This window comes from Macaca thibetana, chromosome 4 (assembly GCF_024542745.1).
Source record: "Macaca thibetana thibetana isolate TM-01 chromosome 4, ASM2454274v1, whole genome shotgun sequence".
NCBI classification, from domain to species: domain Eukaryota; kingdom Metazoa; phylum Chordata; class Mammalia; order Primates; family Cercopithecidae; genus Macaca; species Macaca thibetana.
In genome coordinates this window covers 156,418,302-156,432,729 of record NC_065581.1, presented here as the reverse complement: position 1 = coordinate 156,432,729, position 14,428 = coordinate 156,418,302, and the positions used below count along the sequence as shown (strand labels likewise).

At 45.0% G+C, this 14,428-nt stretch overlaps 2 protein-coding genes across 21 annotated transcripts in view; one reads left to right on the top strand and one right to left on the bottom strand.

Annotated features, from left to right (window-relative positions):
* The window catches only part of SNX3 (sorting nexin 3), a 1,122,685-nt gene that overhangs the window by 509,108 nt on the left and 599,149 nt on the right, over nucleotides 1-14,428 (bottom strand). The window lies entirely within an intron of this gene.
* LOC126953641 (non-histone chromosomal protein HMG-14) lies at nucleotides 6,761-7,917 on the top strand. Its single transcript, XM_050789194.1, has one exon. It carries the CDS (start codon nucleotides 6,793-6,795, stop codon nucleotides 7,093-7,095), a length of 303 nt encoding a protein of 100 aa, XP_050645151.1. The 5' UTR covers nucleotides 6,761-6,792; the 3' UTR covers nucleotides 7,096-7,917.

Here is a 14,428-nt window from a genome sequence, read left to right as displayed (position 1 = left end):
CAAAGTGATGATGTAGGCATTGCAGTTTGTAGACAGTTTGAGAAGCACTGTTTTATAGTAGTGTTTCTTAAACTTTAGAGGGCATTGGAATCACCTGGAGTGCTTGTGAAATCACAGATTACTGGGCCTTACCCAGAGTTTCTGATTCTGCAGGTTTAGAAGGGCCTGAGAATTTGCCTTTTCAACAAGTTCCAGGTGATGCTGGTAATGCTGGCCTGGGAACTGCATTTTGGGAATTATTGCATTGTAGCAATCCAGTAAGATTAGAATAGCAAGCATTATTGTTTCCATTTTTTAGACAAAGAAATTGAAGTGCAGGGACATTAGATGACTTGTGGTTGAGTGATGGAGTTATCAAAAAGCAGGCGAAGGACTTTGACCCAAGATGGGACTCTTCTATACAATTATTTCTCAACAGGTCTGTGCAGTACTGAGATTACTGCAAAGATGATTCAAAAAAATTATATGAGCCTCTGCTAAATCACCCAGGTGGCTATGGAGACCTGAGTGCTGCCTGCTCTTCAGGGCACACGGCTGCATTTGTGTATGCAAAGGCATTACCCCAGTGAAGTGGGAGCATGTGGCAGGGAAGCCTGGTAGGGAAGCCTGCCAGACTCAAAGGCCTCATTCATGTGTATGCAGACATGTCACACACAGACCCATTTTACTTTACTTTCATCTAACAGTTTGCAGTGAGAATTGGCCAACAGGACCCAAACTGTGTCTTCAAGTGGAAAAGAGCAGTCTCCAAAGGCTGCAGCCAGAGCTGGCTCTCAAGGATTGCTCCTAGCAGAGCTTTGGTTAAGTATGAGTGCGACATCCCTGAAGTGGGAAAAACAGCCCTGAAGTTCCCAACTTCCACAATGTACCTGGGTACGTAGGCATCCTCTGCTAATGGCGTTATTAAAGTCCAGTGCAGAAACAGATGCAGACTCATGCTAAATTGACCACTTAATTCAGTGTTGGCAATTTAGTTTCAGCAAAACCAGACACTTACCTAAGAGCCATAGGATTAAAGAGTTTTTATTAAATTTCGTATCTTATTTATATTTAATTTGGACATATTCAAGAAACAAACACGGTGAAAATAATTTAAATCCATACTAAGAGATTTGAGGGGTTTTGTTGTTTGTTTTTTTAAACAGAGAGTCATACTTCTTAAGTTTAAGAAATGCTGCTGTATCTATGTTGCCCCCACTTAAGATCCTAATAAATACATACTTCACCTTGGGATCCCCAGGGATGCAGAGGGCAAATCCCACTGTATGTGATGCCTCTCCTTCCCCAACCGCCAAAAAGTGAAATTTAGTTATAAGAATATGACAAAAAGTTTTGATAAATGGAACTAAAGAACATAACAGTAAATTAAAGTAAAAAGGTATCAAAACAAAACAAAAAAAAGAGAGCGGGAGAGAGAGAGATGTCCCCACAAAGCATTCTGTGGCCTGAATGGCAGTGTGGCAGGGTAAGGGTCACTGGGACCTGGTCACACCATTGCCCCGGGGCAACCAGTGTCAGGAGTTTTACAGCCAAGTAGTCAGGAGGAACTTAGTCATCCTGGTGCAGTGGGAAGGGCATTGGATTTAAAGGCAGTCTGTATGGGTGATGTTGTACAAGCTTGTAGTCCCAGCTACTCTGGAGGCTGAAATAGGAGGATCGCTTGAGCCCAGGAGTGGGAGGATGCAGTAAGCTATGATCACTCCACTGCACTCCAGCTTGGGCAACAGAGCAAGACTCTGTCTCTAAAATAAAAAATTTAAATAAATAAATAAATAAATTACAAAACAAAATAAAGGCAGACTGTAGGCTCTGCTCTAGCATTTCCAAGTCATGTGACTTTAGACAGCTTATTGGGCTTCTTAGCCTCATTTTTACTGTTTGTAAAACAGGGACTGTGCTCAGAGTGCTTCCTGCTTTTAAAGGAGATCATGTCAGCGGGAGTCTGTCTACACTGGGAAGCTCCAAACACGTTTGTCCTTATTGTTTCATCTGTCCTTATTGTTTCATCTGTCCTTTTTCCAAGTGCTGGTGGCCTTCCCCACCAGTTCTATAACTCTGCTCTCCATCTCACTGCTCCTCCTACCCCATTTGCAAGGTAGTATCAGCCTCAGTCCCCATTGCCAGGAGGGGTCGGCTCCACGGAGGTGACCAATTTCCAGGGCATGCCGAGGGAGGGTCGATTCTAATCTCGCTAAACCTGGGTGGGCCCTGGAAGTCTTCTGGCCCCACCCCTCTTGGGAGAGATAAGGAAGTGAAACCAGACATGGTGGATGTGACCTTCTTAATGCATCACCGGGACAAAGATCGAGGAATGTACTCTCTGGGATTCTTTTTCAATAAGTTCTCTCTTTTTCCCATTCTTCCTCTTATATACAAGGATGGAAAAGGGGCCCAATTTTCTGGAGGCTTGAGGCCCATTTGGCAGAGAGAGTGACACACGGAGAAAAGCCAGAGAACCCCGCCTGGGCGGGAGATGCAGGTCAGGACTCAAATGCCCGGGAACGGAGGGCATGGTGGCAGGGGACAAAAGGAACGAGCTACTGGAGGGTTCCGAGTCCCTGGGAAGATTCGGAAGGAAAGCTGAGGTATTTCTGTTAAGAATATTCTCAGAAGACTCTCCTTGGTAGTAGAGAAGTTGTATGTTTTTTTTTCCTTCTCGTTTTACCCATTATGATGGTAATTCCAAAAGATCACTTGCAGGGAGGGGGGTGGGGGCCGGGAGGGCTGACAGAAGTGGAGTGAGTCATTGCAGAAAACTTGAGCGGGGCAGAGAAGGGGTTCAGGATCTGAAACAGGAAAGGCTGGGCCCTCTGTTACTCATAGGATGTGTCAATCATTCCAGCTTGGCAAATGCCAGGGAATCCAGAGGGACTTTTCCCACTGGAATCAGGACCCTGAGCCTGAGGACGTATTGAATTTAAGTAACAACTATTTGGCTGGAAATTAAAAGAAAGGTAAGTTAGAAAGAAAAGCGTTAATTAACCTCAGGAATATGTAGACTCCAGAGAGGTTAGGGCCAGGCAAGGGCCTAAGAGAGGAGTGTTTCTTTCTCATCTGCGAGCCATTCTATCAGAAATCCTTATCTGGGCATGCTGCTGCATGACATTTTTATTTTTTATTTATTAATTGTTTTAAGCTCATTGGCAAGACATGCATGGCATTTTCTATGGTAAAGTTTTTCGCTATTCAGACATGTAGATGTGTATCCGTAACACAAAAGCAGTCCAAAGAATTTTTTTTGGATCACAGTATACAGTTTACTGGCCTAGAATTAGTTTATAATCAGTTGTGTTCAGGTCAAGAAAATTATTGATATTGGGCCGGGTGCGGTGGCTCATGCCTGTAATCCCAGCACTTTGGGAGGCCGCGGTAGGTGAATCATCTGAGGTTGGGAGTTCAAGACCAGCCTGAGCAACGTGGAGAAGCCCTGTCTCTACTAAAAATACAAAAATTAGCTGCCGTTGTGGCACATGCCTGTAATTCCAGCTACTCAGGAGGCTGAGGCAAGAGAATTGCTTGTACCCGGGAGGCAGAGGTTGCAGTGAGCCAAGATCATGCCATTGCACTCCAGCCTGGGCAACAAGAGCAAAAAACTCTGTCGAAGGAAGGAAAGAAAGAAAAGAAAAGAGAAGAGAAAACAAAAGAAAAGAAAGAAAGGAAGGAAGGAAGGAAGGAGAAAATTATTGATATTTAGAAGTCAGAACTATTCTCAACTACTGGATTTAAGTAAATCAAAAACATGCCCCATGTAGGTTTGCTGGAGATGACTTAACTTCATTCCAGCCGATTTGTGATGAGTGAGGCATGGAGTCTGGCTCATAGCAGACAATTCAGTACTGATTCTGAAACGTATCTCCAATTCCGGAAGTACCGTGTCTTCTAGGTGGTCAATCCACTGAAACTGAGTCACCCTCATGGGACAGATGCTTGATAACACAGCCACGCCCCCACACTCAAACTCCAGAGGCAGCTAAAGAAACTTATGCATGATTCATATTGCTTCATCTGTGAATCCTTCTTAAATTGTGACTTCATTTTCTCCAAATGGCTCTGCAGTGTTTCAAATCTGTGACTCTGTGGCACCCAGGGCAGTTCAGGAATGGGACAGAAAGGCTGCCTCAGGTTCATTTTCAAACCCCATGCCCACGTGAATCTGGACACCTGCACGTCTGTGTTCACATTAGAAATGCTCCCCTCTTCCCAGCAGCCTCGATTCGATACATTCAGATAATTCGTATTACAGCAAGAAGGTACAACTGAAACCTCTAATTTGTCTGGGGTAAATACCCGAGGTTCACAGTCTCGCACCAAGAAAATTTAGGACACAGACACACGGACACACATGAGGAGTTTAGGAGCGGAGGTTTAATCGGCAAAAGAAAGAGAAAGAGAAAGGAAAACAGCTCTCTCTAGTGAGAGACAGGAGACTTCCCAGAGGAAAAAGAACCAGAGAGGAGCGAGTTGGCCGTGGATGTCTCGGATTTTATAGTCAGGCTTGAGGAGGTGGTGTCTAATTTACATAGGGCTCACAAATTGGTTCATCAGGTATGATGTTTACATAGCGCACTGGCCACCCCACCCTAATCTTATAAGCAAATCAACTTTCCCCTTAGCTGGTGCCATCTTGTCTGCTCCTCACTGTACACGTGACTGGCAGAGAAGGGAAGATGGAGCCGCCATTTTGAACATGTCTGCAGCTCGACTTTATAGGTTACTCTTTGCGGGAAAGGAAAATGATTTGGGGTTGCTTTTCATTAAAAGGAAAACCTTACCAAGGACTTTCATACCCTCACTATCCGCCTAAGTAATTGCCTCTTTATTCCTGTATCACAGCTTTGTGAGCCACGTCAGAATAAATTCTGACAAGCCCTGGGTCTGAGGACGCTGTTTAGTGTATCTCTCCAGGTTTTGACAGCCCAGCCCTTTGCCTTTATGAAAATAAACTGGATGTGCACACTCTGCTTTAACTTCTTCCAAGTGCCCCATAAACTGGCCACAGCACAGGGCTTGAGCATGAAGGAAGCTCACCACCTCAGTCACTTCCTCCACCACTTCATTACCTGCCAGGAGCCCGACTCACCAAGTCCACCAAGTCTTCTGAAGAGGATCCCATAGAAAGTGGGTACATCCACCTTCCCTATTAACTTGAATAAACTTCCATCTGCATCAGGTAAACTCACTTTTCCATGCTGAGACCAAATGTCTCAAATTCCTCATAGGGAAGTAGTTAGCCCCTGCCTAATTTGTATGCACTAATTGGGTAAAGGTTAAATTTTGCTAAAAACAAACAAAAAGCCTCAGTCCTGACGCACCTGGTAGGGCGTTGGGGCAGGTTGGCCAAATGCCTGTTGGCTGATCCTTCCTGAAGCAAGAGGCAAAGCAGCCAGTATTTGCTGGAAGCTGGATACAGCCTTTGCCACTGGCTGATGCATGTATCTCACTCAGACTGCAGGATACAGGACAGGGAGAACAGGAATGACAAGTCCACCTCACGTGCTGAATCCAAAGAGCTGTTCATGGCTACTGATAGCACCTTGCTGAGAAGGATGCTGGGGCAGCATCCAGGCTCTAGGAGACAGGTCTGTGATTGTTCAGCCAAGTCTGCAGCAGGCACAGGATGCGGGAGCAGCAGTGCCTGGCATCGTGGGTCGGTGTACCTTAGACAGTAGCCAATAATTCAGAGATCAGTTCTTCCAGCAGGGAACCCACATCAGATGTAACATGGCCTCTGGTCTCTACAGGTTGGCCCAACATCCAACACCAACTGGGAGAAGCTACTTGAGGTCACATAAGAAAGAAAATGTCAGGGTCCAATCTGGGGTATACCTTGGAGACCTTGGGGAGATTCCTCGAACTTTCATAGCTTTCTTGTACTTGTTATTTTGGGCACCCGCCATTGATTTTCACAAAGGAATTGGCAGTAAGTCTTTTGAATTACAGGGAAACCAATTGCTTATTTGCTTGTTTTGAGGAATGTGGAGTTGGGGAGACTGTGCCTTGCCCAGGAACAGGACATGAGGAAAAAAAAAATGCTCTTTGTTGGGGGTAGCAGCATTAGAATGGAAAGAAAAGCAGGTCAAGTGCCCGGGGTCTGTGTACTGGGAGACATGAGGTGCACCTAGAGGACAGGTGAGAGACAGGTGGGCAGGTGAGAGGGAAGCCATAGGGAGAATGAACAGGTGGCAGTCCTGTGTGATTTTTTTAAAACATTGAGAATGCTTTTTGGCTTTTCCTCTTATAAGATGATTCAAGGGAAATATTGATAACTTGGTTATATATGTGGCAATAAAAGGACCTGACCTATAGTTTGGGCAAAGAGGACCTACCTGTAGGTTTGAAAATGTCAGCTTTAGGCCAGGCGCAGTGGTCACGCCTGTAATTCCAGCACTTGGGGAGGCCGAGGCAGGCGGATCATGAGGTCAGGAGTTCACGACCAGCCCGTTGAACATAATGAAACCCCGTCTCTACTAAAAATTAGCTGGGCATGATGGCAGACGCCTGTAATCCCAGCTACTTGGGAGGCTGAGGCAGGAGAATCACTTGAACCTGGGAGGCAGAAGTTGCAGCGAGCAGAGATCACACCACTGCACTCCAGCCTGGGTGACAGTGTGAGACTCCATCTCAAAAACAAAACAAAAACCAACCAACCAAACAAAACCCCAAAAATGTCTGTTTCACAAATGAAGACTTTTGCTTTTCCTTCTGCAGAAGTATCTCCTAAATCTATAAATCTACAAACTTATAGAAAAGGACTATAGCGGGCACTCGGCACGCGCCTTCCCCGCCGCCAGGATGCCCAAGAGGAAGGTCAGCTCCGCCGAAGGGGCCGCCAAGGAAGAGCCCAAGAGGAGATCGGCGCGGTTGTCAGCTAAACCTCCTGCCAAAGTGGAAGCGAAGCCGAAAAAGGCAGCAGCGAAGGATAAATCTTCAGACAAAAAAGTGCAAACAAAAGGGAAAAGGGGAGCAAAGGGAAAACAGGCCGAAGTGGCTAACCAAGAAACTAAAGAAGATTTACCTGCAGAAAACGGGGAAACGAAAACTGAGGAGAGTCCAGCCTCTGATGAAGCAGGAGAGAAAGAAGCCAAGTCTGATTAATACCATATACCATGTCTTACCAGTGGTCCCTGTCTCCCTTCTTGTACAATCCAGAGGAATATTTTTATCAACTATTTTGTAAATGCAAGTTTTTTAGTAGCTCTAGAAACATTTTTAAGAAGGAGGGAATCCCACCTCATCCCATTTTTTAAGTGTAAATGCTTTTTTTTAAGAGGTGAAATCATTTGCTGGTTGTTTATTTTTTGGTACAACCAGAAAATAGTGTGGGATATTGAATTACGGGAGGCTTTGACTGTCTCGGGTGCCAGCTTAACATTCCATAGATGGGGGGTTAGTTTTTATATCCTATTATACAAAGCATATTAAATGGCAATATGGAGTCAGTCCTGCATTTAATGTCTTGAACATTTTATTTTACTTCTATTCTCATGTTTTTTAGTAGAGTTGTTTCCTAAAGAAAACCACTCCTCGATCATGGCGCTCCCTGTCGGAATTGTGTGCACTCTGTAACATGTTTGGTTGTGGTCGTCCTGTTTGCCTACTAACTTCGTTACTGTGCTGTGAAAGATTACAGATTTGAATATGTAGTGTACATGCTATTCAGTTGTGAACTGGTGGGCCATACGTAACAGCTGACCAACATGTGAAGATACTGGTACTTGATAGCCTCTTAAGGAAAATTTGCTTCCAAATTTTAAGCTGGAAAGTCACTGGAATAACTTTAAAAAAGAATTACAATAAATGGCTTTTTAGAATTTCGTTACATATGTTAAGAATTGTGTACAAATTGAAATGTCTGTACTGATCCTCAACCAATAAAATCTCAATTATGAAAATAAAAAAAAAAAAAAAAAAAAGAAAAGGACTATAGCTTGCTGAAGGAACTGGAAGAAACTGGTATGTGTGTGTGTGTGTGTGTGTGTTTTGTTTGTGGCTATCATGGAAGTTAAACTGGTTCTAATTTCTAAACCATAAAAAATTTATATTCCCATTAAACTCTTTATATTTTTTGTAACCATTCTATATTCCCTCATAAGGCACATTGCCCAATTAAGTCTTTTAAGGAAATTCAGTACAAATTCTTTTCATGGCCCAAATACTCTTGGAAGAATGAAGAAAAACAAAATATGCCCATTTTCCTTGGAAGATTAGCTGGGCTATTTTATGAATTGAGACTCTTAAAATTAAATCATTTTGTTTGAAAGAAGCCAGAACACACATTCATTCTCAATACTTCCTGCCTCTCGATGGGATAGTAGATATTTCCAGAGAATTGCCGTGCCAAAGTTCTACAAGTCTGGTCTTTAAACCTGTGTTCCAAGCCTGCCCTCCAGTTGTTTGTGGAGAAACATGCCTTTCATGGTAAATGGAAACATACCCAGCATCAAGTTCTCTGCTCTCAGCTCTAAAATTAGAAAGTCTTGGGTGGGGGGAGTCGAGTAGGGGTGAGGAGTGTGGGACTGACTGTACTTACTCAAAAGCTCAAACTAGATGGCATTATCGTATGGAATGTGTGTTTGATTTTCCATGAAACCAGGGTCTCTTGAACGCTGGGGAGAGGGGGATGTGTTCCAGGGAGTATGACAACAGAACTGTGATCCTGGGTTGACGGCTTGTATTCAAACAGGAAGCCCTTTTCCATCCCACAATACTCTGGCCTCTGTTTGTTTTTTAAATTTCTACTTTTAAAATCAAAGTGGAAAGGGCAATAGATGGATGGATAGATGTGTGTGTGTGTGTGTGTGTGTGTGTGTAAGTAATGTTGGGCAAGTTCTGAAAATTTGAAGTTCTACCTCTGAACCGTCCCTGAAAATCAGCCTCCTCCTATCATATTCTTCCCAGTGTACCTGTCCCCAGGACACTCCAGTGTCCTGACCTTTCCATGTTTCTAAGCAAAACTGTGAGGGTGGATGTCCCTGTTGCCAGAGCCACAGAGATGGGGCGGGAGAGAGGAAAGAGCTAGTGTCCAAGTGCATCTACTTCTGCTGCAGGTTAAGAGGTGGGGTCCCCTTTCTCTTCCACTTTGCCAGAAGGGGAGGAAGTATGTAAAAGAAGTCCTCGCCCTCAGTTGACGGTCCTATGAGCAGTTTTGCCCTGCCCATCAAAGCAAAGTTTTACCAAACCCATTGCATGCCTGTGCATTTGTTTACTTCCTCCTTTGCTTAGGTCGTAGGTCCTATTACATAAATGTTAGCTCTTCTCTTCATGTCCGCCGTTATTATATAGCCTTCTGGAGTGCAGGGGCTAGCCCTCATTTATCTAAGTCTCTCTTCGGGGCTGGTATGTAATTAAGAGTTCTACAGACATCTGAATGACATCAATGTGTGAGACCCATATTCCAGCACTTGAGTATGTGTCTGTGTGCGTGGGGGTTGTGGGATTCCAAAGGTGGCTCAGGCACCTGCAGTTTGCAAGATCCTAACTTCAGGGAAGGGAGAGGACATGATCTACTGTGGAGCCAGGCAGAAACAGCGCTCAGTGCCCGCTGGGAGGTGCACACAGAGGTGCACACATACACACATTATCGAGTCTCTAAATCCAACCTGGTGCTTAGCACATAGTTATACATGCTTGTTGGTTATGTTTAAATGTTCTAAATCCAAGAAATACTAAGTTTAAATATTTTAAATCCAAGACATACTATTTCTGAGTAGTGTTTCAGGTTTCCAGCCTCCAACCCACTCTTGAAGCTGCACTTTGGTGCAGCCCTTCTCTCTCCAGTCTTTGAAGGAGCCTTGAGTGGGATTCAACAAATGACCCCCTCACCCTCATCCAGGGTCTGCGGCACCTCTTTCGCATTTCCTGAGGCCATGGGGGATGATTGCAGCCCAGGGCTCTAGAGGCCAAGGGCTTCTAATTAGCAAACTGATCCCATTTGTGATGCTGGTTAGTGGTTGTAGTAAAACACCTCAAATTAATCTCTGGTGAAGCATTGGCTTTGCTCAGGCAACCTCAGGCGGGTGGAACAAAGGGCTTGGGGGCAAGATTTGCAGCCTGGCCACTGAGGAAAAACTCCAGTGGGGTAGGGCGAAGGGAGGAGGCCACACTTACTCACTAAATAAAAGCTGAAAAGGCCCAGCCAAGTTCTATTGATTGCTGCTTGCTGGCAGTGGTGGCAAGGGAGAGAGAAGATGGATACAAGGCTAGGGTCTGTTTTGAAGTCACAGGAGGAGCCAGAAATCGCTGGTAGAGGTCACTGCTTTGTTTCAAACAACTGAGATGACGTTGCCAAAGGGGAAAAGTTCAAAATCTGAACCTATTGTAGAAATTATTTGGCACTTCTCCCTTGATTTATTTGACATTAAAGTGTGGTGTAGGCTGGGCACCATGGCCCACGCCTATAATCCCAGCACTTTGGGAGACCGAGGTAAGCGGATCACCTGAGGTCAGGAGTTCAAGACCAGCCTGGCCAACATGGCAAAACCCCATCTCTACTAAAAATACAAAATTAGCTGGGCGTGGTGGTGCATGCCTGAAATCCCAGCTACTCGGGAGGCTGAGGCAGGAGAATCGCTTGAACCCGGGAGATGGAGGTTGCAGTGGGTCGAGATTGGGGCACTAAACTCCAGTCTGAGCAACAAAGCAATAAATACTCTGTCAAAAAGAGAGAGAGAGGGAGAGCGGGAGGGAGGGAGGGCAGGAAGAGAGGGAAGCAAGGGAAGGAAGGAAGAAAGAAAGGAAGAAAGGAAAGATGATTGTAATGTACACTCTTTGCATGGCGCATTGAGAAAGCTTTCTGGCAATAGCTACCAGTGTTCCTGTTTCATAGAGAACTCCAGTCACTCACAGCATTTTGACTCTTGCTGTCTCCCTCTCTTTTTTCTGAAACCAAAGGGTTCTTTGCTCTTTACCAAACAATTTAAGCCTTGTTCTCATTTTTCACTTGGGATGTTAAAAATGCTCTCGGGAAACAGTTCTCCCATTCAGAAATTCCAAATATATCCGTGAGTCTTTATTATTCTTCAAGGTTACAGGAATTTTCCTTGGAAGCTGTTTGGATTTGAGTAGAGTTTTTGCCTTTCATGTCTCCTCTTGCTTTTTTAAAATAAGTTTTAGTAAATTGAAGTCGCTGAGCTTATATTTGCTTGTTTATTTTGCCAAATTTAGTCTGTCTAAATATGCTTTGTCATTAAAAAACAACAAAAAAAGTAGTTTTATGCTCTCCTCCTGAATTTCCTTTTAAAAATTAACTGGGGAAGATATTACAATGTGTCATTTGTTACCTTCAACAGTAAGCTGGTATTGACATTAAAAAATGAAGCCAGCTGTACATAAAAAGATATCTTTTGGCATCTCTTTTAACAATTTGAACAAAACCTCGAAAGCCATTTCATCTTCTGGTCCCAACTTTGTAAATTAGACCCTTGAATCTGCCAAATTTCAGGAGCTCCTTTATCTTAATGCTGGGATACTCCTCCAAAGAGAACTAACTATATAGAATGTTGCCAGTAGAAACAAAAGCATGTGTATGTGAGACACAAAGGGAAGAATGCTGTCGGTCTCACTTCTTGCCTGACATATTGAGTGGAAAATGACAGCTGGCACAGTAGCCTCTCCCAGAGGCAAGTGTGTTCGCTCCAGAGCCACTTCTGCATCCCCGCAATCTGCCCTGCCCAGGCACAGCACTGCTGTGGCGGCCCAGCTGAGAACTGGATTCTGCAGACAGGTTCCCAGGATACAACTAGGGACCCAGGAGGAGGGACTGTGTCATCACTCTTCCTGGGAACAAGAGTGCTGCCTAGCCAAGGTGAACTCATATGGGGCAAAGTCGAAGGACCTCAAAAAGATACATGAAAATCGAAAGATGTCACTCCTGACATTGATCCGAAACTAACAGGGGGCATCTGGGTGGATCTTGAAGATGCTCCGTGTGCTCTTGTTTGGTTGGGTTTAACCAGGTTTGGTGGGAAGCTCACAGATTTGAGATCACATGATTGGAGGTCATGATGCCTTCCTCCTTTAATAGCTGTGCATCCTCAGGCACATCCTCTAACCTCTCTGGACCTGTACAATGTGGACAATGTTGTCTGTCATGGTGCTGTCCAGGTCCCTGTGAAGAGTAAGCAAGTTGATGGCTGTGAAACCATTCAGTAACCTGTAAAATGCCAGTGATGGTGGCATTATGACTGTCTGGGCTCTGTGCCAAGAGTCTAAGCTTGGAGAGTGTATTCTGGCTTCTAGGCAACTAGCTTTGGCTTGCATTGACTGAGACATTTGGCTTCATAGTTATTTTTTTGCAGTCCATCAGCCTACTCTAGTCTCATCTGTCCAACTACTTCACCATGGGATGTTGGCCAAACCACCCCACCTGTCTGTGCCTCAGTGACTCCTTCTGGAAAATGGGCCTGGTACATAACTCCATTTGTCTCAGGGAGACCCATCAAAGCAAATCAAGTTCATTCACTTAACCAGCATTTATCAAGGGTTTACTCTGTGCCTGGCACCTTTAGGGTAGAATCTTGAATCAAATAAAGCTCCTGCCCTAGAAGAAGAGACAGACAAGTGATCAGTCAGTTCCAAGGCAATACAATCAGGTTACAAAAGAAAAACAAGGATGATGCCATGGGGCCCACCAGAAGCCTTGTGCCAAAACAGCAGGATTAGAAGAGACCTTCTTGCCACCTTAATTTCACTGCTGTCTCCAGGAAAGAACCTGTGCTGTGCTCATCTAGGGAGAAATGGTTAAATTGGGAACATTCACCCATCTCTCACAGGGTTGACCCCCCATAACACAGAGAGCCACAGGAGGAGAAGTGTCTATACTTCTTATAGTAATCTCAGGCTTATTGTCCAGAGAAATGTCCAAAGTGGAGATGTCGTTGCCTCAGTACCAAACAGAGGGTGACATCACACCTGGATACTTTGCTAATTTGTTCCCGAAAGTCATTTCTTATTGGGGACGAAGTAACACTCAGCAGTTGCGAGATTTGATAAGCTGAGAGTGAATCACCACTGTGGGGCACACCTGGGAGAAGTCAGGAGTGCCCTGAGGTCAGCCTTCCCTGACTCACTGAATTGATGACTTCCCAGCTTCACCTCCAAAGCTAATGGACAGGCCTTATCCTGCCCTCTGCCTGTGCTGAGGTGAAGACATTATCTGGACTCTTGTTGTATGTAGGGTAGGCAGGGGCCACTGGACAGGTGGCCATAGCACCAAATTATACAGAAATTCATTCATTTATTCATTCTTTCATTCACTTATTGAATGGAATCGAATATATCACATGGGCTGAACTCGATATGGCATAACCAGGAAATAGCAGCTTCTTCTCCTCCCTCAACTCCCATCACTGCCCTTCCAACCTTCTCTGTCACATCTTCTTCCACTAGTAAACATCTCGGGCAGATCCCACACAATTCAGTCCGTTTCATGTCGAGCTGTTTTCATGTTAGAGTGTTTTAAAAAGCCTAGTGTTAAAACAGTTTAAAACTGTTTCCCATCAAGTTCCATGCTCTTTCCCTTCCCCCCAGCTCAGTCCTGACCCAAGCTTGTAAAGATTGCGTAGTCTGTCTTTTATGATTGCTCTGTCTCTTGTCACTCACTAGCTGACTTTTGCTCCCAGGGTAGGGCAGAGAGTCGGGGGAGAGGGAAAGAAGCAAAAATGTCTTTTTCCTTTGGTCCAGCTGCTGTTGTCTAGCCATTGGCATTCTTTGAATACAGATGCTGAAATACTGGTTCTTATAAGGTACTTTAGTCAGGTACTTTGGAGTGACCCCATCCCCCTGCCGCAGGTCCTGTGCCTTGCAGTGCCTGGACTTGGAAGAGTACCCTCCCTGGCGGATTCTTAGGATTCCCCTTCAATGGGACACCCCACGTGACCATCTCATGTCGGGTTTACCAGGCCCTGGCAGTCAGGGCCCATGGCTGGGGACCTATTAAGAGGAGTCAAGCTCAAGTCCCATCTTCAGAGTCCACGTGGCCCATGAAAATATGTTCCCCATATTAAGCTCTGAAAAGCAAGCCTTGCCGAGAGCTTTTTGCTTCCCAAGATGGTGGCAACCAGGGCAGGCCATGACCCTGCAGCTCAGCAAGCATCCACCACAAAGGGGGAGATTTTAAACTCTTCTCTGACTCCCACACTCTCCTGAAGCTATCTTTACTTGGCTCAAGGGGCAGGGAAGCAGCCCACCTCTACCACCTCACTCAATGAGAGGAAAAGGAAAATAAATGCACAATGCCTTTTTTTTTTTTTTTTTTATTTGAGACGGAGTCTCGCTCTGTCGCCCGGGCTGGAGTGCAGTGGCTGGATCTCAGCTCACTGCAAGCTCCGCCTCCTGGGTTTACGCCATTCTCCTGCCTCAGCCTCTCGAGTAGCTGGGACTACAGGCGCCCGCCACCTCGCCCAGCTAGTTTTTTGTATTTTTTTAGTAG